Source organism: Eriocheir sinensis, chromosome 7 (genome assembly GCF_024679095.1).
Source record: "Eriocheir sinensis breed Jianghai 21 chromosome 7, ASM2467909v1, whole genome shotgun sequence".
Classification (NCBI taxonomy): Eukaryota; Metazoa; Arthropoda; class Malacostraca; order Decapoda; family Varunidae; genus Eriocheir; species Eriocheir sinensis.
Window position 1 is genome coordinate 21,128,021 of NC_066515.1, and position 23,844 is coordinate 21,151,864.

Below are 23,844 nucleotides of genomic sequence, written 5' to 3' on the forward strand. Positions count from 1 at the left end.
AGAAATAGAGAAAGACAGACAGAAGACCATTGGGTGTCCGGCGAAATTGCGAGGAAGAGCAGGAGGGGGTGGGCAGGAGGAAGATGAACACACACACACACACACACACACACACACACACACACACACACACACACAAAGGACGGCTCATAAGGGATTCTAGGTCGCCGGCATGCAAAGTTATATCATTGCTGCCCGTGTGTCATCCACCGTTGCCAAATTATCGTACTCAGAGCCCCTTATTTACCGGTTTCTGAGCCATAACTATTGCCAAAAAACACCAATAGTTAACCATTTTAACGATAATTATATATGAAGGCAGTTGTCGGGGTTGAGGAGGCAGTTTTGGGGTTGGAAATCGGGAAACATGGGAGGCTGAGTACGACAATCTGGCAACGTTGGTGTCATCGCTGCTTGATTACACAGGCGGAGGAGGCGCAAAAAAATTATCACGGGAAGAAAAGATTTGTGAGTTTTTTTAGGCCAAAGGAAAGCAACAGACGGTCTGAGCCGCCGCGTACAAGTGATGCCTCGTGATTAACTTAACCACCGCCTTCTTCCCTCACGCTCAGCCTTGAGAACGATGCATAATTACCGATAGGAATTTCACACCTTATTTCATACCCCCGTCGCGAACACCTGAAGGGACATGAATACACGGCGTCCCACTTATCACTCACTCCATTGTTTGAGGGTAAAATAGCAGGCGTTAAACCCATGCACCTGCGGCGTGGAGAACCGGTGCTCGCAATTTTGGAGGCAGCGAAAACAATTACCTGGGGAACGAGGAAGCTCAGGTGTCCACAGGTGAGATGAGGTTGGTTATACAGGTGATTTTGGGACACTTTATTGGACAGGTGGGGTGAGAGGAGAGGTGAGAGGGAGAGAGAGAGACCAGAGTGTATGACGAAGGCGGGGTAGAAGTTGGCAGGTGGCGGGGAGCGGCGGCAAAGGTGTGGGTGGAGCTGCTTATTACGGCGGACAGGTGTTTATTAAGGCGATGCGGCCCCTGCCCTTCACTCTCATTACACCACTCACCTCATTGCTGCTACTTATTCTTCGTCTTTTGCTTTTTCTGTTTTTCTTCTGCTTTTTCTTCTTCGTTTTCGTCTTTTTCTTAATTTTCTTTCCATTCTTTTCTTTTTCTACTTCATTATCTTTCCCTTCTTCTTTTCTTTTTCCTTTTCTTCTTTTTCTTCTTCTCATTATTATTCCTTATTATTGTTGCTGTTATGTTTTGTTATCCTCCTCTTCCTCCTCCTCTTCCTCCTCGTCCTCCTCCTCCTTCAACTTCCCTCCCCCCTCTTTTCCCTACCTTAAGTAACTTCAAATTACTCGGTCTATCTATCTCTCTATTCGTTTTCCTCTTCCACTCTTCCTTTCTACTTTTTCTTTCAGCATTTTCCTCCTCCCTTTTCACTCTCAACGTTTCCTCTTTCCTCCCCACTCTATCCTTCCTCCATCGCCCCCTTCTCCCTTCCCCTAGTTATTTCATCCTCCTAATCCCTTTTACATTCCCTTTACCCCCACCCTACCTCCCAACCTCCTTTGGCATCCTCTCCTCCTCCTCCTCTCCTCCCCGCCCATAGTCTCCTGCACTAACATCCACTTTTATTCCTCCCTGTGACCTCAACCAATCGAGACCCACCCAAAAAAAACCTCCCGGCTAATGATACCAAATGTTTGACAAATAGAATCAAGGTTATTGCTTTCAACCCTCAGTGGTAGACTCGCTCCCAGTACAATGCCGCCTCGCCCTCCCTCATTGTAGTCCCGGGAGGTCTCATTGTACGCTGTAATAGGACCGTCCCGCGAGGAGGATGTACCGCCGCGGCCAACTGCCAACTGTAGGGTCCAATCTAGCCCTGCGCTGCGTCCCGCCGTGTAATGTGTAGGTGTTTTCCTTCATTAGTCCGTCTCCCGCTCCGTCCTGCATCCCGCTGTTTTTGTCATCCAGGCCCCGCGGCGCTGAAAGGGGCCAGCAAAAAGCGCATAATCTTAATAACTCAGGATTGTACATCTCGACCGCGGGGCCCTGTGATAAGAGGAGGAAAAAATGACTGTCTACACACGTGAGGATTTTGCTACGGAAGGTTACGTTGGCTGCGTTTTTTGTTACTCTCCCATTTGACTTTTTTGCGTTACTCCTTTGATGTGGTTGAGCTTGTATATGTATTAGCACTTAAGGGAAAGAATAGCAACGTCTGTACACGTAATGAAGCTTTGAGATCATTGTTATTTGGTTACACTCAACGCAACCATAATCTGAATTTGGTGACTGCAAGGAAAAGTCTCGTTGGTTGTGTTTTCCCTACCAATTTACAACCGCAAAAAAAAGTAGGTAAAATGTAGCGTAGTCCTCCCAACCATCATACAATTTCTGTGTGAGCGAGAGATAGAAACACGAACCCCAAGTGATCAATACGTATTAGATTTCACTTTCCTCACTTACACCACTGACTTACATCTCTTACTTACCGCGAACAGGTGTTACAAGCGCCGGGCAGACGTGTAGACATGTTTTATGTGCGTGTGTGTGTGTACCTTGGCATCCCCTTATTAGCAACAGGTAAATGATAGGTAAAGGAAGGCGAGGGAATAGGAGATAGGCAGAAGGCAAGGGTGGTAGGTAAAACAAGGCAAGAGGCAGGGAATGATAGGCAAAGGAAGGGAAGCATGATATGATAGGTAAGGAAAGGAAGGAGAAGTATAATGAGGTAACAGAAGGCAGGGTAAAAAAAATTGTAGGTAAGGAATTATAATGAGAAGAAGTAACAGAAGAAGAAAAAGGCGAAAAAAAGGGGAAAGGTAATGAAGAAGAAAAGATATAGAAAAGGTAGCAAAAAGGTGTGAGTAGGCAAGGTAGCGAGGAAAGGCAAGGTGAGGGATGTTAGGTAAGAGAAGGAAAGGTAGGAGTTGGGAGTTAGAGGAGACGAGGTATGATTGCAGGTGAGGAAATGAAAGGTGAAATGGAGTCAAGGGGAAGGTGTATAAAAAGGATTGAAGTAAGAGAGAGAATCAGGGATAGTTTAGTACCTTTGAGATAATTGAAATATGCATGATACATTTTTCTCCATGTTCGAGTATACATAACTACATATACATACACACATACATACATACATAACCATTAAACTTTGACATACACAAAACTACGAAGGGATGAGTATAATCAGGTAAAAATCATAACACTAACAAAATAAAAAAATCATATCTATTCCTTTTCTTCTTTACAATCTATCATCCACGTCTTTCTTCATCTCCCTCCTCGCAGTGTTGCCAGCTCGATTCTTCCCCCTAATCTTCTCGTTCTTTTTACCTTCTCTATTTATCTATTTTGGCCCGTGTATGCTCTTGTTCTCGAGGGTATACAGTGTTACTCTTCTGTGTTAGTTTTGTTTACTTTGCTGTTTGTTGTTTACTGTTCATGTCCCTCTGTGCATACTGACATGGACTGAAGGAAGGGAGGAGGAGGAGGAGGAGGAGGAGATTGGGTTGGGCGAAGAGAGACAGGCAGGGAGAGAGAAAATGAGAGAGAAAATGAGAGGGAAAAAGAGAGAAAATGAAGGAAAAAGTGAGAAAATTATAGAAAAAGAGAGAAAATGGGAGAAAAAGAGAAAATGAGAAAAAAGAGAAAATGAGGGAAAAAGAGAAAATGAGGAAAAAGAGAGAAAATGAGGAAAAAAGAGAAAATGAGAGAGAGAGAGAGAGAGAGAGAGAGAGAGAGAGAGAGAGAGAGAGAGAGAGAGAGAGAGAGACAGACAGACAGAGAGACAGACTGACATTGACTTGGACGTTGATAGTGAAAGTAAGAGGAAATAATGATAGGCAGGACTGAGGGAGCTAATGATAATGGTGATGGTGATGGCATTGAGGTTGATAGACGTAGGGATAGACAACGGAACAAAGATAGTGAGAGTGATGCTGACGACGATAGTAGCGGACGGGGAAGGAAGATGAAGCAAGAGAAGAAGATGAAGTAAAAGAGAAATTGAAGGTGAAGATGAAGCAAGATGAAGATGGAGGAAGATGATGGTGATGAAGATAATGATGAAGATGAAGATGAAGGAAGATGAAGATGGAGGAAGATGATGGTGACGAAAATGGTGATGAAACAAGATGATGATGAAGATGATGACGAAAATGAAGTAAGAAAAGAAGATGAAACAAAAAAGATACAGACGATGAAGATGAAGACGAAACAAGATGATGATGAAGATGAAGATGGAGGAAGATGAAGTAAGATGAAGATGAAGATGAAGATGATGATGATGAAGATGAAGGAAGAAAAGTAACACGGTAGAAAGAGTTTGTGGATAATGACTGTATCTTAACACACGCACACACACACACACACACACACGCACACACACACACACACAAACAAACAAAAAAAAGGTACCTGTCAGAATAAAGAAAACAAAACAACAGCAAAAAAAAACAAAAGAGCATCCCACAACATATTCTAAGCTACTTGTTTCTTAGTTTGCTTATTATTTCATAGTTTACCGTTCAGTCTCTTGTCCCCTTTTTTAGTTTCTAGTCCAGAGTGGGAGGTAACCGGCGGGGCGTGAGGAAGCGTAATGCCGCCAGAGAGGAATTAAACACCACTTAAAGAGTTCAACCTGAGACAGAAACGTGTTAAAGAAGAGACAAATAGGATTAAGGGGAGGAAATAGAGGATTGGAGGAATAACCGAGAAGGAAATTGAGCGTTGTGAAAGAATGATGAGAGGAAGGGATAGAAGACTTAAAAAAAAGGGGAATAGGAGGAAGTTAAGAATGAATCGGGACAGTAAGAAAAAAAGATAAGAAAGAAAATGACGTGAAAATTGACGAATAAATGGAAAAATATAAATAAATCATGTAAGAGAGAGAGAGAGAGAGAGAGAGAGAGAGAGAGAGAGAGAGAGAGAGAGAGAGAGAGAGAGAGAGAAGAGGAAGACGGGACCAGGAATGAATGAACTGTGATATTTACTCGAGGCAAACATTGGCCGGCACGAAGCAGTACGTGAACAAAGTCTGGACCCGTGAGGACCTGTCGTAGTAGTAGTAGTAGTAGTAGTAGTAGTAGTAGTAGTAGTGGTAGTAGTAGTAGTAGTAGTAGTAGTAGTAGTAGTAGTGGTAGTAGTAGTAGTAGTAGTAGTAGTAGTAGTAGTAGTAGTAGTAGTAGTAGTAGTAGTAGTAGTAGTAGTAGTAGTAGTAGTAGTAGTAGTAGTAGTAGTAGTAGTAGTAGTAGTAGTGGTAGTAGTAGTAGTCGTAGTAGAGGTGGTAGTTATTGTAGTGGTCGTGAACGCAGCATTAGTAACTGTAGTAGTGATCACAAAGTAGTATTAGTTATAGCAGTAGTGGTAGTAGAAGTAATAGTTTGTTATGTTTAGATAAGGAGGTAGTTAAACTCTCTCTCTCTCTATCTATCTGTCTTTCTATCTATCTATCTCCTGTCAAGAATAGCAGGAGGGAAAGGAAAGAATCTTCACGAGAGAGGAAAACTGACCTGAGTATAACGAAGTCGGCGGAGCAAACCCAAAAGCAGAACTCGTATTCCTTTTTCTAATTGTGCTTACCTGGGCGCTTTCCCTCTTCCTCCTCCTCATCCTCCTTCTTTTCCTGCTCTTCCTGCTTTACCTGCTTGTCCTAACCCTTCCTCACCAGCATCTTTTCTAGCAGGAGTAAGAAAACGAAGATACGGGATAAGATAGTTATGTTTATCCAGTTGTTTGAGGAATCGTAGGAAAGAAAAGACACAAAGAAAACATTAACTCGTGTTCTTTTCTTGATTATGAAGTTGTCGATCCACCGAGGTCCGTTTTATCACTGTTTGTTTTTTCGTGTTTTTCTCCGCCAGTTTCCAGTTTTACGAGTCATAATCAGACGGTCGGAGGATTTGAGGATGGGATAAGGAAGGAGGAGAGGAGGGATGGAAGAGAAGGGGTTAAGAAGGGACATTATAGAAGGATATTAGGAAGAGGAAGAAGTAACAAGGAGGAAGATTATGAGTGGATAGATCTGAAGATTATGTTACGAAGGAGACGAGGAGAAAACGGAAGAGGAAAGGATACGATGAAAGAGGGGGTGGAAGGAAGAAGAGAAAATAGCAGGAGACGAAGAAAAGGAGAAAACACGGAAGAGGAAAAGAGACAATGAAAGAAGAATGAAAGGAAGAAGAAGAGAAAATAGCAGGAGACGAAGGAAAAGAGGAGAAAACGGAAGAAGAAAAGAGGGGATGAAAGGAAGAATAGGAGAAAATAACTGAAGAAAACAATGAACAAAGGAGGAAAATAATGCAAAAAGGTAGAGAATAAGGAAAAAGAGAACGTTGGAAGAGGAATAACTGCCACAAGATATGAAATAAACAGAGTAACAACAAAAAGAGGAGGAGGAAGAGGAGCAATTTGATAAAGGAAGGAAGGAAGAAAGGAGGAGAGTAGCGAACAGAAGGATGAGAATGTGGAAAGATTTGACCGTGATATTTGTTTTTGTCCTTTTTTGTTGCTTTTTTCCTTTTTTTCCTACTTTTTGGGACGAGTTGATGTTGCCTGAGTGAATCATTTTGTGGTCATTGTGGCGAAGCGCTTCTGGTTTCTCTCTCTCTCTCTCTCTCTCTTTACATCGCTCAGTGCTGTATATCTCATCTTTCACTGCCTTGATTTTCTTATTTTCTTGTTCCTTGTCTATTTCTCCTTCCTTCCTTCATTCATTGTATTTTCCCCTTTTTTTTTCATCGCTCAGTGCCGTCTACATCTTCGTCTTTCATTGCCTTTATTTTCCTATTTTCTGTTTTCTTGTTCTTTTCCTCTTATTCTTCTGTAACATTTGTCTATTTCTCCTTCCTTCCTTCATTCATTGTCTACTATTTTCTCCTTCTGTTTCTTTTTTTATGTCTGCATCGCTCAGTGTTTACCTCGTCTTTCATTTCATAATTTTCCATATTCTTGTTCCTTTTCTATAATTCTACAGCAACATATGTCTATTTCTCATTCATTCGTTTACTTCGTTTACATATTTACCCTGGGCTTTTTTTTTTTTTCATCCTCATTCTTATATTCCCCATACTTCTTTTTACCTTAACTAGCTAACAGTGGTTCTGAACAAAGTCAGTTTCCCGTAGTTTCATGATCAATTGCATCCTCGTTCTTTTCTATATAGCTACTTTCCTACTTGACATAATTAGTATAAAGTATAAGTAACAGCAATGCTAATCAAAGTATGTATCATCAACACTTCTGAAGGAGGAGGCGACGAGGGACAGGGAAGGAGACACTAAGCGAGGGAGGGAAGGGTAGCTAGCCGTGCGTCCTTCAGCGGCCAGTTAGCTCGTCAGTGGTGTAGTTTTTCCCCCCCAAACAGCCGTGAATCGAGGGCGTCGCTTCCTGACTCACACCATTCAGTAATCACACGGCGGGACCATTTTTTGTGCCGCTGTGTCACGGCCTTGAATTTGCCCCCATCGCGTGGTGTGAATGAGAGGAAGTAAGGCAGGTAGGCGACGGGGGGGAGAGGGAGAGGGAGACAGGGAGTGTAGATCGGGAGGGTGAGAGGGAGGAAGTGAGAGAGAGGGGGATAGGCGAGAAATGTAAAGCAGAATGATAGGAAGTAAAGGGTTTAGGACGAGGAGAAGAGAAGGGGATGAGGGAAGGGAGGGAAAAGAAAAGAAGGGGTAAATGAGGGCGGGGGACAGGTAAGAGAACGTAATTATGGGAGAAGGGAGAGGATTGCACAGGGAGGGTAATGGGTTGTGAATTGTAAGGGGGGAGAGGAACAGTTTGAGGGAGAGTAGGGGCATTATGGGGGAGGGGAGGGACAGTATGGGGACGGGAGGGAGAGTTTAGATGAGGGAAGGGACACTATGGGGGAGGGGAGAGGGAGTATGGGACAGGGAAGGGATAGTTTGGGCCAGAGGAGGGGCAGTATGGGATAGTGGAGGGACAGTATGGGGATGGGAAGGACAGTTAAGGTGAGGGAAGGGACATTATAGGGGAGGGGAGAGGGAGTATGGGACAAGGGAGGGGCAGTTTGGGGGGAGAGAAGGGGCAGTATGGGGAAGAGGGAGTCACCTTACGCCATTTTTTTTTTTTTACAGCAAAGGAGACAGCACAAGGGCACACACAAAAAAGGAAACAATAAAAGAAAAGCTCGCTACTCGCTGCTCCTGTAAAGAATCCGAAGAGGCGGCCGAAAGAGCAGTCAATTACGTGAGAAGAGATGTCCGGATACCTGATACTGATTACTCGTTTTCTATGACCAATGGCTTAAAATATGGGTAACTAAACACCATTCATACGTTAACCACTCAAAATTATATAAAATACTAATAAGAGAACAGTTTAATGCTAGATAACTGCCATAAACATATTTTTTTGCCATGAAACAGAATTGTGGATCGGAACTACCCAATCCAGTGCGCATGCGTGAGCCGGCTGTGAGGAAGCGTTGCCAGATTGTCTTACTCAGTCTCGTATTTCCCGATTTCATACCCAAAACTGTCTCCTTCACCCCAATATAGCTAGATTCATTAATAATCATCGTTGAAATGGTTAATTACTGATGTGTTTCTATTTTCTTGCAGTAGTTGTCGGTCAAAAAACGAAAAATATACGATGCTCGGAGTACGAAAATCTGGCAACGCTGCAGTGTGAGGGCGGGGCGGCGGGCAGCGGGCGAGTGGAAGCAACAGGGTGAGGGTGGTTGGTGTGCGTCTCCGGTGCTGCTGCTGTCGGTGATTGTGGCTGTGAAGTGTTACATAAGCGTACAGAAAGTCTCCACTGTCTTGGTAAGTTGTCGGTTATCGTTCATTATTTGTCAGTTGTTCGCTTGTAGTCACTCAAATATGAAGTCCGTCTGGGTGGTGTTGTGAGTTATCAGCATGCCGTGTCATTCCCAATACGTATCTCACATGTGACCGCTATTTAATATTTGAAATTGTGTATTATATTTTTCTCTTATCTCAAATGGGGGTATACAGTGCTATGCTGGTTTGCACACTCGGCTCACAACCGAGAGAGCCCGAGTTCGATTCCCGGGCGGAGTGTAAAAATTTGGGCGGCTTTTCCGATACATTTAGCCCCTGTCCACCCAGCAGTGAATGGGTACCAGGTATTAATCGGGGGTTGTGTCTCGTCTCCTGAGATCTGTTCCCTCCTCCTATAATTCCTTTCCCTTCTGTCTCTCTCCGGCATATGACCACAGATGTTACGCCGACTAAACGAAACTTTCCAACTTTTTCCAGTGCTGTGCTGCCTAAAATTATATTCTCTTGATAGGTTCACTGAGGGTGTAATGGTTTAATATATTTTCATTTATTAATTCATTTTTTGCTCAGTTGTAAGTCACGTAAGTTTAGAAAATGCGAAAATAGTCATGTGTGATATGAGATGTTGACAAGTGTCGGTAACCAGCGCTTTTTAGCTTGTAATGGTGCTAAACTTTTTTTTCAGATGCCGGAGCAGAGGGCGGGGCTTCGGTCGTCTCGTCATTCCGTCCGCCTCTCCCAGCACCAGGAAACGCAAGGGTTAAGTATTAATTTCCCAGGTGTTTGTATTTACGTTATGAATGATTTATGTTTATTCTAAAGTGGCCATAAAATAAGTTTCGGATAGCCTGGTTGCCCTTCCACTCCTTTGCATTTAATGGCCGCTTCGTTAACTGAAGCAGCTGAGCATCTCGAACCCAAACGAACCATTGTCAAAGTGATGAAGATTTTTCGGACTTTATTTGTAGTTTTAGTTGTTGCATTCTATTAATTTTCTCTAGTTTGAGCCCAAATACCTGTTTGCCGTGATTCTTTTTAGACGCAGGGCTTAAAAAAAAAAAAAAACCGAATCACTAAAGTGTGTCTCAGTCCTCTAACCTTGGCGACGCCATTTCGAATGTATGGAGGTTCAGTAACATATTTCTTGTAGACGAAAAAACAACAGTCACCAACCTAGCCCAGCCATGTCGGGGGTGGTGGGCCTGCCTGTTCTGCGCCCCTCTGATGCTCGTGACAGAACAGATACGAACGCGCGTTGTGAAGCATTCGAAGTTCAGGTGTCTGGGTTTATTCAATGATTTATCGTTTATAGCCAACATGGCTGTTTTAGTGACTCTGCCTTAGATACCCTGTCGTGTTTATTTTACATCGTAGTGAGGAAAGTCCAACGAAACTACCAAATTATCCAGAGCATCCACACAGTCGTCTTTCTGTGTTACTTTTACCATGGTCTGATCACGTACTGGACTTGCGATCGCCAACCAGCACCCTCTATTTATTTATTTATTAATTTATTTATTTTTTGCTCAGCAACATAAACTGCAAAGTGTTAGAAAGTTGCCGGAAAATAAACACGTAAAAATCACGTAAAAATCAATTTGTAGAGGGGATAACTTGTCATGTGTCGGCCACCTGACCACTTGTAGTATATTTATATCCTTGTGCATTAGTGTATACTATTCCATTGATTACTTATATATGTTATATATGCCGAGATAGAACATGTGACAAGACTGAGCACAGCCTCAACTGGTTGTTGCCCGGAGATACCGTGAGCCGCCATTTAAAAAGTACCCCGCCCTTAACTCGGAGCTACAAGGCGTGATATCTGATAGTGTACTTACCATTAATTCAATCAATATGCCAATCGTAGAATCCAGTGCGTTAAGTTTCTTTTATTCTTGCAGAGGACTACTCAAGCCTTACCTGGCGCTTCAGGACCGTCGCCGCCGCTGCTCCTCGGTGGTGCCTGTCGCCGAGATGGCCAGAAAACTTTTCCCAGTCTACTGTTGTTCAGCATCAAGATAAATTAGGACCATTCATCGCCCGCCGTGAGTGTCGGGGTGTTCGGGGTCCGGTCAGCAGTAATCACAAAACTATATTCACGGGTAACTTTCGCCTTTAGTGGATACATATAATGCGTGGCTTTTATTAAAGTTATTGCAATAGTTATAGTGATGAGATTTTGTTTAATGATAATGCATGATTTACTGATGTTTTTAATATGTAGTAAACTTGGGAAAAGGTTGAGTAAATTGGAGAAAATAGCAGGAAACGAATATAAAAGAGGCAGAGTTGGAGATGGAGAGGAAAAGACAGGTGGAGGAGGAAGGAGAGGTAGTGACGAACATGTGACGCGCTTTACGGAACATGAGAAATCATTCTATAAGGCACCCTAGAACATGGCAGGCGTTCCAGTTCGCCTTCTATATAGTCTCGTGTTCAGTGATGTAGGCCGCATTTGTCACTTCTCCTTTCTCCTCTACCTGTCTGACCCTTTCCGCTTTTCTATTCGTCTTCTGGTACTTCCTCCTCTTTCATCTCCCCTTTACATTTTAAACATTAATAAAATCATGCGTTACCATTGTTAATGAACAGCATAGGATTATCGCAATATAAAATAAGTCTCACATAATGTATTGTGTGTCCACCAGAGGAAAAAGTTACCCGTGAATATAGTTCTCGTGATTATAGCTGACAGGACTTGACCCCAACACTCACGGTGGGTGCTGCCCAGTCCTAATTTTTCACGGCGCTGTGTAACAGTAGGCCGAGACACTCATCAACTCGAGGAGGAGTCTCGACCGGTTTATACAGGTAAATGATGTATTGACCTGTTTATTATCACGTCGTAAGGGAACATAAACATGTGGACTTTTCTGAAGATTCTTTATTATTATTGTATGCACTGGTCTGATACTGGAACTCTTCCGCAGGTAGAGCGCAGATAAGGAAGCGGCCTACGCAGACCCCCTCGCGGCTGGTCGCCTCTTCCCGACCTGTGGAGTAAATGAAAAACTTCGGGCGCAGGGTGGCGTGAGGCGGCTGTCGACGAGGCTAGGACTCCTTAAGTTGAAGGAGTCACTGGACTGTCTCGCTCCAGCCATGGTCACCCGTAACCCGCTGCATATACCTCAACTGGGCACACCTGCGGCCTGTTTCGGGTTCACGCGTCTAGGCTCGGGTTTTCATTCGCCGTTGAATACAAGGTCTGCTTGGCTATGCAGCCTGGCCTGTGGCGTCCCACGCGGATTGTCACAGGCCCGCAGACGTGTCCAGCTGAGGTACCACGTAACGTTGCTGTGTTGTAGTGAGACAGGCCACGGCACAAGACGTCCACTTCCTCGCATTCGATCAGCTGGCCAGTGTGTTCTGCGGAGGCGATGAGAACCCCAACATGAGTTTAATCGTCCTATTACACTATTGTCTAATAAAGATGGGCATTTTACCTCTATTTCATTCACCCCTTGTATATATCATTGTGGCAAAATTAATTCCACCCGCTCGGTCATCCTCTGACGTCTTCACTTTTATGTTCGCCGCTATCATCCCTTGGGCGCCTGTTCTTTCTCAAACCCTCTACTCCTCCATTGTCGTGTCATACCAGCGAACAGGCATCTTCGAGCGGCGGGAAGGGCTGCTGAAGTCTCAATGCTCAGGGAGTTCCCCCCAGTACAGGAAACCCGTGATACTATAAGACCACAGCATCCACAACCCGCAGCACCAAGATGTCTGCCTGCTGATCTGGGGAGACAGCGGTGCCGCCACACGACCACAGGGGGACGGCGTTCAATGAGCGAAACAGGCGCCTAAGGAATGACAGTGGCGACTAACATACGAAACTAAAAGTGCAGCATGCATAACAAACCACTTACGTTTGCACTACATGATGACTATTTCCTGCAGACGTGTGAATTCCTTACGTCCGCATCTTATCCAACATCCACCACGTGATAACTCCTGTCGACCCGTTCCGCCCACTCCGTCACGTCCTGGCGGCCCAACAACCCTGCAAATGAAGACGTGGGAAAGCGAACCTGACTTTTACACGTAACGACGCCGTTCACAAAAATTAATCAGTCTATCTGGCCCCGCGCTCCCCGGCAAGTGTTGTGTGCAGACCGACGCGGAAAACGGTCATTTTATTGCTCGTTAGTGGCGGTGTTCGGCAAATCTCGCGGGTTTCCTGAACGAACCCCCATTGACTCGGTGTGCCCGGCGCAGTAAACGAGGCACTGTTGACATTAACGAGCAAATTGCACGACTTTGCTTAACAGTCGAATGGATCATTACGGGAAAAATGACTATTGTAAACAAAACCACGTAAACAAAACTTACAATACAAGAGACAATGAGGGAAAACAATGAAGAGATTTACGACTTTGGTTGGGAAGTAATGGCGCGACGAAGCAAATAAGGCAACATGGATAATAATGGAAGAAAAAGATGTATAGAATTTCATTGTGGAAATCACGAGGCAACGGTGAAAAAGTAGTCAAATCGAAAGAGTAAATAAATATCTAAACAACGCCCGCCCTTCACTGCAACGGATACGAAAATACTACATTGGATAAAGGGGCTATACACTGGGCACATTTTCCGTGGACGTTCAGTCAAACCACGATTTCCGCCGGCGTGGTTCTCATATTTCCGTGGTTTTCTGACGTGTCCACAATCTTTCAAAGCCATGGTAGATTTCACCGAGAGACGACGGTATTACTCACCATCATCATCATCAGCAATAACAAGAAACAAATGAGAACCACGCTAGCGGAAATCGTGGTTTGATTGAAGATCCACGGAAAATTTGCCCAGTGTAATAGCCGCTTAAGCAAAGAAGTTGGCACGTTTTCTACTAATTCCTTGTGAGTCTCCCCTCCAGCTCAGCGTATCGCCTGTCATGATCTCTAAATAGATTACGCGATGCGGTGTCACGGCACACAGACTCGTCAAAAACAAAATGAATACAATGAAATATTAACGTATAACTAGACTTTTTGATATCCTGTGCGTAAAACATCGTCAGCGAGAAGACATGATCAACGCTCATGAAAACACTAGATATCAAGTTACAGGCCCCCAACCGTTGATGTGGCGTCTCAATAAAAAAAATATACTCGTACATAAACAGCTGCAAGACCCGAGATTCCCACATTACACCAACCAGCCCGGCAATGAAGGGGCGGAGATGAATAGTAAACCTCCGTCCATCCTCCTCAACAGCCCGTCACACCGCGCACAGACCGCAAAAACACTAGATTTGCAACTCGGCGTAAAATTAATATCCACCGGCCGTGGGAATCGCAGTGAAGACATTCGTGGACACAACCCCCTCTTTCCCTCTCTCTCACACTTTCCCCCGCCTCCCCTCCCGGTCACCGCTCCGCCAGGTAGGACATGGGCAACAGGTGGCTTGGAGGAAACTAATTCACGGAGCGTCAGGTGTTCAGGGGACGGACTTTGTGTGTGTGTGTGTGTGTGTGTGTGTGTGTGTGTGTGTGTGTGTGTGTGTGTGTGTGTGTGTGTGTGTGTGTGTGTGTGTGTGTTTGGGGTTGCTATGGATGTGCGTAAATACATGGAGGCCACACCCTGGATCAAAGTATTATAATCAGTGAACGCGATTTGTCCTTGTTTCAGTTTTTACCTCTACGTCCATGGGCTCATTCTCCTTATCCCTCATAACCTCCTTCTCAACCCCCACAACTTCCTCATTAATCCTCACAACCTCGCACTCAAGCCCCACAACTTCCCACTTTTTATCTACCTCACAACCCCCTTACCAACCCTAACAACCTCCTATTAACCCTTTCAACCTCCTCGTCAGCGCCCACAACTTCCTCACCCACCTTCACAACCTCGGTCTCGATTCCCACCACCTCTTCCCCAACCCCAACAACCAACTCCTCAACCTCCTATATCAGCGAGGTCCACAGAAAATCCAGCACCCCTGCACGGCTGAACCAATATGGAGACAAGACTGGCATGGAAAAACCGCTGTGTTGTCACCTCCATGTATTTTACCTCCACGGTGGTGACAGATGGAGGCGCTGAATGACTAAGAATGAGGTGACAGGTGGTGGTGACGGGTGTGTGTGTGGGGGGGGAGGGGGGGGCTACGTGGTGACAAGAAATGAGGACAATGAATGAGGGAGGTCTATTGATTATACTTGCAAGACCAACTGGCGACACCGAAGGGAGAGGGAAAGAGATAGTAATGAGATATCCATTGTCGTGTAAATAAAAACCAACACTGGCAGACGATAGTTATGTTTTATCTCTATCTCTTTATACTCTATCGTCTGCCAGCGTGGGTTTTTTATTTATACATCAAGAAATCGCGTCAGTGTGATTAGCCCCTATATCCATTGTCTTGAATCTCATATCTACTTTCGTTTCCTTTCTCCTGCATGATGGCGATGACTGAGGCAATGTTGCAGAAGAGTAAAAGTTGATGTAGTTCTAGGTAAACTAAACCACATTAAGAAATATAAATAATACTAGACGTAAGCTTACATTATCCAACCATGACTATAGCGGAGATCCGGTAAAAGGTAAGGTTTTAGAGTACGTACTGCAGTTGGATAATATAGGGTCAGTTGGATATTATAGGGTTTAGAAAGACATTATAGCATTATCTAGGTTGCATGACTTGAAATATGCTGCAATGCTATGTAATGGTGATGGGATGGGGGTGGGAGGGGTGAGGGGGGGGGGGTCCGCGGATCGTTATGCGTGGACAAGCCTTGATGGAGGAAGTAACGTAGGCATTTTTTTATACACTTGTAAAATAGTGGCTTCTCAGAACACTACGGTAAAGATACTGGTAACGTTGGTAACATACGCTATTGCTGCGCGTGGCGGCGGTGCTCATCTCCGTTGCATTGGTCCTTTGAGCCTGTGGTAGTGACCATGAACCCATCTTCCCCCGATGCAAGGCTAGTGTGACTTAGCGGTCGCCACAGTTTACCTTCCCCAGGTTTCCCCAGGTACCGACTTATCATCCAGTCTGAAAAGGAGAATGAAGAGCTGGGTGAGCTGCGCGTCGACTGCTCGGGCGTGGATTCCAACCCGGTCCCACGGTTCCGTAGCTCGGTCCGCTAACCCCTGCGCCTTCCTTTCGTGTAAATCAACGAGGATGAGACAGGAGAGGCGAAGATTGGGGTATAAATGATATGCAAGTGTGGAGTGGCGGAGATGGTGGAGAATAAAAAGGGAGGAACAATCTCTCTCTCTCTCTCTCTCTCTCTCTCTCTCTCTAACACGCATTTTTACCACGTTCTGCATGTCAACACGTGAAAAAGGGTAAATAAAAAAATGATCGATGAATCTCTCTCTCTCTCTCTCTCTCTCTCTCTCTCTAAAACATGCTTTTTTACCACGTTCTGCATGTCAAAACGTGAAAAAAGGTAAATAAAAAATGATCGATGAACGCGCTCTCTCTCTCTCTCTCTCTCTCCCCGCTTCTGGACAACTTAATGCTCGTTCACACCCACAAAGAGATCACACCACCAGGAGTAACATCAACCATTACTCTCACCATCAAGGCTTGTCCACTCGTAACGGTCGTCCGCGTACCCCCCCCTACCCCCCCACCAATACACCACTACACAGCATTGCGGCATCTGGCAAGTCATGGAACCAAGAAAATGCTATAATGTCTTTCTAAACCCTATAATATCCAACTGACCATAATATATCCAACTGCAGTACGTAGTCTTAAGCATTACGAAACAAGATAATATTAAATGTAGTATATGTAACGGAGGAGGGGGGGGCAGTAGTTAGTTACGTCTTCTATCTATCGTCTTCACACACTTTTCCTACCTCTATGTACGTTCATAACATTACGTAACAAGCGAATAGGCAGTATGTAACGAGCATATGAGAGGGGGGGGGGGGACTGCAGTAGTTACGTTAAGCTCTATATCGTCTTCACACACCTTTTCCTACCTCTATGTACGTTCCAGCTAACAATACGTACTCCATAACATTACGTAACAAGCGAATAGGTAGTATGTAACGAGCATATGAGGCACAAATTACACCAGTTACGTTCTTAAAACTCAACATCACCTTCACACACGTTATCCTACCTCTACATACGTTCCAGCTAACAGTACTTACTCTACAACATTACGTAACCTCAACAAGCTAATAGGCAGTCTGTAACGAGCATATGAAAGGGGCAAATTACACCAGTTACGTTCTTAAAACTCAACATCGCCTTCACACACGTTATCCTACCTCTACATACGTTCCAATCGACATTACGTACTTTACAACATTACGTAACATCAACAAGCGAATAGGAAGCATAACAAGCATGAGAGGGGAGGGGGGGGACTTCACTAGTTACGTTATTTAAACTCAATATCGCCTTCAGACACCTTATCCTGTCTCTACTTACGTTTCTACTGTACCTCCTTTTCGATTTGACACTAAAAAAACATCCTCTCAGCTAAAAACAACAGAAATAAAGGCACTTACCGATGTGTAGCACGGGAGCTGCTCGATCTTCACACCACGGAGGTTGACGGGCAAATGCAAGAGTTCTTTCGCCCGACCCTTGGCATCTGACCTGCGCATGCTCAGTCGCTCAGTATCAGCCAAGGTTCCAATATTTTTTCCTTCTCACAATTGTTCTTTATTGCTATTTAGAAGTGTTTAAGGTATTACTGGAGAGCTAATGGTGTGATATTATGGCTTATGTCGTGTTTTTTCTTATGTTTGTGGTTTCTAGATGTTCTCTCTCTCTCTCTCTCTCTCTCTCTCTCTCTCTCTCTCTCTCTCTCTCTCTCTCTCTCTCTCTCTCACACACACACACACACACCGCGGTATTGGTAGGCTGTGTAATTCATTCTTTCCTGCCTGAGAGGAAGAATGTGGGAGGAAGTAGATTAGAAAGGAAGGATTGCGAAGAATGAACAACAGGAGGAGGAAAAAGAATGATAAAAAGGATGTGAGAGAGGAGGGAAAAAGAGGGAAGAGGAGTGAGGAAGGAAAAGGAATGGAAGGTAAGGGAGGAGGAAGGAAGGGACAGGAAGGAAGGAAAGTGAACAGGAGAGAGAAATGAGGAAAAAAAGGTGAGGAGGGAGAATAGAGAGAGGGAAGAGGAGTGAGGAAGGAAAAGGAATGGAAGGGAGTAAGGGAGTGATGGAAGGGGGGACAGAAGGGAAAGGAAAGAAGTGAACGGGAGAGAAAGAATGAGTGAAAAAGAGGTGAGAGAGGAGGGAATAGAGAGAGGGAAGAGAAGAGTGAGGAAAGGAAAGGAAACGAGGGGAGTGAGAGAGTGATGGAAGGGGGGACAGAAGGGAAAGGAAAGAAATGAAGGGGAGAAAGATGAAAGAAAAAGAGGTGAGAGAGGAAGGAAAAGAGGAAAGTGAGGAAGGGAAAGAAACCGAGGGGAGTGAGGAAGTGATGGAACGTGGAACAGAAGGGAAAGGAAAGAAGTGAAGGGGAGAAGTGGCTGGAGGGATTTGACGGGGTGGGAGCGAGCGTGGGTTGAGGGGAGGGAGAGACAGTTTTCAAGGGACGTCAACAATACACTTTATTTACAAGACTACGAAAAGTTTCCACAATATTTACAACAATATTTACAACACTGTACAATTCCCCAAGAGGAAGTGCATTACATCTGTATTCAATAATAATAATAATAATAATAATAATAATAATAATAATAATAATAATAATAATAATAATAATAATAATAATAATAATTGATGAAAAACTATTAACATTTTTTTTCCTGAATGAAGCAATAATATAAAAAGAACTTAACAATCTTTATGCCTCCTTTAGCAGTGTTCTCTACGATAATGTTATTCAAACTTAACATATAAAATACAATGTTTCTAAACTGGAATGGTAAGTAAGGAATGCCCATAGCGAACAGTGTAACAAAATAACCTCCAGGAATACGTTGGGAATGTTGGATCCGGCTATATAAAAAAATCCTTAGCATACAAAATTGTCGCTAAAAACTGTAATTGTCATCGCAAGACAGACAAGCGGGGAACCCTCCTTGTGTGTGTGTGTGTGTGTGTGTGTGTGTGTGTGTGTGTGTGTGTGTGTGTGTGTGTGTGTGTGTGTGTGTGTGTGTGTGTGTAATCGTGTCTGTTTCATTATTCTCTAACATTTATGGTTGCGTTTGTGTGTGTGTGTGTGTGTGTGTGTGTGTGTGTGTGTGTGTGTGTGTGTGTGTGTGTGTGTGTGTGTGTGTGTTTGTTTCTACCTATGTGTACGTGTGTTCGTTTGTGTGTGCTTACCTTAGCTTTACATATAATTAGACAATTTTGGAAACACCTTCGTACCTTACCTTTACTTTACCCCTCCAGGAAACATCTACAGTCCCGGTGAAACTTTACAAAAATATCCAAACTTTCCCTCAGTCAACGCACGAGAGGAAAAAAAATAGTCATACAACACCGATTTGATACAATTTCACTTATACATCCAATATATAAAAAAAAAACGCAGTGGAAATTATATTAAAAAAACAACACTATTTTTTTTCACTCTGAACAAATATGGCACGAAGCTTCTACCGATAACACGGAGGGAAGACCTAATTTTTCTCTTTAGTTCGTTCTTTCAGGTTGACCAAAAGAGTGTTAAAACCCCCTTCTCGCGTCGTCTGTGTCAGTGTGAGTGTGGCGGTGAGAGGGGGAGGACGTCGCTTCCTCACACTTGACCTTGGGACCCGCTTGTGGCTGGAGTGTTGATGGAGAGTGAGATAGAGGGGAGAAGATTATTGTCATTGATGTGTTCAGAGAGAGAGAGAGAGAGAGAGAGAGAGAGAGAGAGAGAGAGAGAGAGAGAGAGAGAGAGAGAGAGAGAGAGAGAGAGAGAGAGAGAGAGAGAGAGAGAGAGAGAGAGAGAGAGAGAGTGTTATGATATATATTTAAATAGAAAATACACATACTTACATACACACTGACATGCACACATACACACATTCAAGATATGTGAGTAGACAAACATGAGAGAGAGAGAGAGAGAGAGAGAGAGAGAGAGAGAGAGAGAGAGAGAGAGAGAGAGAGAGAGAGAGAGAGAGAGAGAGAGAGAGAGAGAGAGAGAGAGAGAGAGAGAGAGAGAGAGAGAATGACACACGTACAGAAATACACAAGCAGATGGACAGAGACACAGACAGACAGACAGACAGACAGATGGACAGACACACCGAAAAAAGTGTCACCTGCCCACCTCGACTACATGAAACACCTCTCGACCTACGTCCGGAAAAGAAAAATTGCTTAAAAATGTAATTAAAAAATGTTGAGTTGGAGAGAAGAGGAATTAATGCTTGAAATATTCCCTCCTAAGTCTTCTCCACGGGGCAAAATCTCCCTGACGCCCTTCCATAACACTGCTTTCAAGTCAATAATAATAATGATAATAATAATAATGATAATGACAGTAATCAGTTCATCCCTGCATCTCTATTTCTCCTCCTATTTCTCTAACACCTTGACCGACGAACAACCTCATAAGTCTCTCTCACTCATTTCTACTACGAATTCAGACCATAGGAACCGGAATGTATGTGTTTGCTACTTCCTACGACTGAGGAATTGGGAAAAAAAAATACGTACGATATCAAAATAAGAAACGATCTAATACCCATGGAAAGCTACTGGATGCCACGGGAAGGATCTAAACCATCCCCTTGTAGAACCCCGCGGTGCCACCCTACCCTAGAAACAAATGGCTTGAGGTAAACAGATTCCCCTCCCCCCACGTACTGTATTATAAATTTAGGACTACAAGTATATAGACGTGTACAGGTAAGCTCATTCATATCTTGCATCGATTTGTCATTACGTTTTGGTTATGCTTTGTTTCCACTCCTCGAGTATCCGTGGCTCTGAAAATGGAAAGTAAGTTGCAGGTCGATGGATGGAGGGAACGAAAGCAGGATGAAGTGGTGGGGGTTTAAAGGATTAAGACACAACACAGAACACCTCTTTTTCAACCTTACATCACAACACGTAGTTAAAGCTCAAGCAAATTCGGAACTCACTCTTGCTTCCAGGTTTTGTTTCACCCTCTGAGCCTCCGAGTCACACATCCGCACTTTCTCTCCCTCTCTTTCTCGCTACCCACACCATAAACACCGATTTCTTTTCACCTTACACACTACAGATGGCGACAAGTACAGGGGCTGGCGGGACGCGTGTGTCGTGAGGCGGAGGAGCAAGGTGTGAGGAAAAGAGAAAAATATAAGTGTGTGCAAACGAAAACTTCAAGGTGCCTAAAGGAAAGGGTTAAATATGGTTTTGATTAATAAATTATCCGTTCGTTTGATTTTCACGTGACTGCAAGATTACGAATTGTGATCAAAGGAGTGAACAGGTAAGCATCGCTGGGGAAGAAGAGAAAAGGAGAGAAATTTTACTGTATATGGAGATGACATTTCTTGGATATAAAATAGATGAATAAGTATTGAAGGAGGAGGCAGGAATTTTACGAGGGGAATAAGTAAGATAAAAAACATAGGAATACTAACAAAAGAAGGAACAGGTAACAAGCTCTTTAGGTTTATAATGGGAATACTTGCTTGAGTGGCCTTGTCTACACCGCCGCTTCAATGGACGGCATAGAATAAGACCATGAAGAGGAGCAGGCGAGAGGAGAGCAGCAGAATGGTGAGTGGAAATGGAAACTTGTAGTGTAACGAGTGAAAAGGACGATAATGATAACAAAGAGATTCAAAGTATGTAAAAATGCGCAACAATGAATGAATATAAATCAGATGAGGACGGAAGAGAGAGAAAGGTTTAGGATACATTACCTGCCCGGGCCTCACAACACAGGCGTCCCGGAGCCCACCTGAGAGCGCCGCCAGATGGCAGTACAGACCCCACAGAGCTGTTGTCGCACAGAAGCAAAATCTCGAATAATAATAATTTTACGAAACAAAAAAACAAACAAAAATAAAAACACTCCGGCTAGCAGTTTGTACTATACTTATGTTAGATCCCCTACTGGGTGCATTTCAGACGATAATAAAAAAAAGAGTAGATGATAAAAAAAAACATTAAAACAAGGAATAAAAAGAAAGAATCGCAGAAATAAGTACAGTGAGAGAAATCACAGTTCTTTTGATTCTAAATACATCGTGGAGACTGCGTATCCTACATAAAATCGAGCAAAGGCTTCGCACTGATGCCCCGTAGTCCCGTGGTCCCTACAGTGAACTCGCCAGGGGCACCCGACGCGGCACACAGCGAGGCGCGGGGCACAGGTCAAGGGGGCAGGGGTCAAGGGTCAAGGGTCAGGGCGGGGGGGTCATAAGGGGAGGGGCTTCCTGTACACCTCAAAGGAAATAAGAGCAATAAATACACTACTGTAAATTACGTCATGGTCCCCGCCAGGAAGGGTTACGGGGGGCGGGAGGGGGGGGGGGGGGTGCTTCCTGAGGGGGTGTGCCGGGGTGGGTGCCCCCGCCGAGGCTATCTTGGGCTGTCAGCTCAGTAATGGAAGATCTCGTAAGTTAACACTGTTTCCATCACAAGGAAGTTGGAAGACTACTACATGCACTGTTTATCTATTTGTGCTTAGAAATAGTATCACTGCTGAAATTTTCTTTCCAAGCGTAAAAGATTTGAATAACCCCACCTTTGTGAAAAGTTGCCAAATGCTGAGGCTAATATAACCAGCTTATTGTATAAAATCCAATCATGACGAATGTCTCTGGAGCGCATGCTTCTTCTGAAGTGAAAATACATTCTATGGTAAGTCACAAGGCATCTGGAAGACAGCGGTTCAATGTATAATGTCGGTATATTGTCTGCATGAAGCACTCGTCACGTGCTGGGGATTAGCGACGCAACCCTGGATTTATATTTTCCTTTTTAAGTGACCATTGTGCATTTTCCTCCTTGGTTGGAACAACTGGTTCTTAAAAGTGCATTTCCCTTACTATCACACACTATCACTAGTGATAACACAGAGTTACTGTTCGTACACCGAGGCGAAGGTTTGTATTTAGCTTTAAGTCGACACAAACTGTACAGGATTCCAACGGCCCCACCAGTGTTCCGTCAGACCGTCGGCTCCTCGCGCGGTGGCCTGGAGGAGAGGATGCTGCCGGCGCCACGACCGGGGTCACGCCAGCGCCGGGGGGAAGTGAGGCCATACTCCTGCTGCAGCCGCGGCCCCCAGCGCTCAGCCCCTGAGGCCAGCGATGCGCGCGTCGTCCAAGAGCCAAGCCCTTGGCACTGGGTGCTCCGTCCCTCGGCACCTCCAAGCGGGCAGGGCAGGGCCAAGGCCCCGACACCCGCGGACAAAATTACCAGCCAGCGGCGTCGCGCCCTCAGTGCCGCTTCATGTGCAGCGAGAGGTGGTCTGACCGCGAGAAGGACCGCTGGCACAGCTGGCACTTGAAGGGCTTCTGGCCCGTGTGTTTGCGGTAGTGGCGCGTCAGCTCGTCCGACCGTGCGAACCGCCACATGCAGCCGTCCCACGTGCACTGGTACGGCTTCTCCCCTGCGAGGCGATAAAATAAATATTTACCCCCAGAGCCAAGGCGTCACAGCGGGCGGCCCTATTATGGCAAGTGTGTCACACTTCCTAAAACTAAACACAAGATGTCAGAACACTCACCTGTGTGCGTGCGTTTGTGTGCCTTGAGGTGCGAACTTTTGGTGTAGACCTTTTCGCAGCCCTCAAAGTCACACTTGTGGACCTTCCGCCGCCTGAGTGCGTCCGTGTAGTCGGCTGTTGGAGGCGGCGGCCGACCGGGGGCCCGCGCGCCCGTGGGAGGAGACGGAGGAGACGACGAGGACGACGAGGACGAGGAGATGAGTGAGTGTGAAGACGGTGAGAGGAGTGAGGCGGCGGTGACGGCGGCGGCGGAGGAAATGGACACGGAGACGCCCGAAGAGGCGAGGTGGGCCATGGGCGGGCCCGAGGAGGGTGGCGGCGAGGGGCTCTCGCTGAGGGACCTCTTGCCACACAACGCCCTGCAAGAGACGCCGCTGAGGTGGTGTGGGGCAGGGGGAGGAAAAGGAGGAAGAGGAGAAGAAGCAAAAGAAGAAAAGGATGATGAAGAGGATGAGGAAAAAAAAGAAGGAAGGAAAAAGAGCAAGA

At 44.9% G+C, this 23,844-nt stretch overlaps 1 protein-coding gene and 2 long non-coding RNA genes across 4 annotated transcripts in view; 1 reads left to right on the forward strand and 2 right to left on the reverse strand.

Annotated features, from left to right (window-relative positions):
- Positions 1-8,546: 8,546 nt before the first annotated feature.
- LOC126994617 (uncharacterized) lies at positions 8,547-11,846 on the forward strand. Its single transcript, XR_007749352.1, has 5 exons — positions 8,547-8,772; positions 9,437-9,510; positions 10,659-10,802; positions 11,446-11,568; positions 11,699-11,846. It is a non-coding gene; the product is annotated as an uncharacterized LOC126994617 (long non-coding RNA).
- Positions 11,613-17,363, reverse strand: LOC126994606 (uncharacterized). 2 transcript variants are annotated; one of them, XR_007749344.1, is made up of 4 exons: positions 17,239-17,363; positions 15,593-15,757; positions 12,627-12,760; positions 11,613-12,123 (listed from the first exon to the last, which is right to left on the reverse strand). It is a non-coding gene; the product is annotated as an uncharacterized LOC126994606 (long non-coding RNA). The 2 variants fall into 2 exon arrangements; XR_007749347.1 differs by lacking the exon at positions 15,593-15,757 and having other exon boundaries at positions 11,614-12,123; positions 17,239-17,337.
- A 917-nt stretch (positions 17,364-18,280) lies between these two features.
- Positions 18,281-23,844, reverse strand: part of LOC126994622 (Krueppel-like factor 7) — a 55,609-nt gene continuing 50,045 nt past the window's right edge. The window contains exons 5-6 of the mRNA XM_050853933.1: positions 23,359-23,717; positions 18,281-23,241 (exon numbers count right to left, since the gene is read on the reverse strand). Coding sequence (XP_050709890.1) covers positions 23,069-23,241; positions 23,359-23,717 — 532 coding nt within the window. The 3' untranslated portion in view covers positions 18,281-23,068. The remainder of the gene's footprint in view (positions 23,242-23,358; positions 23,718-23,844) is intronic.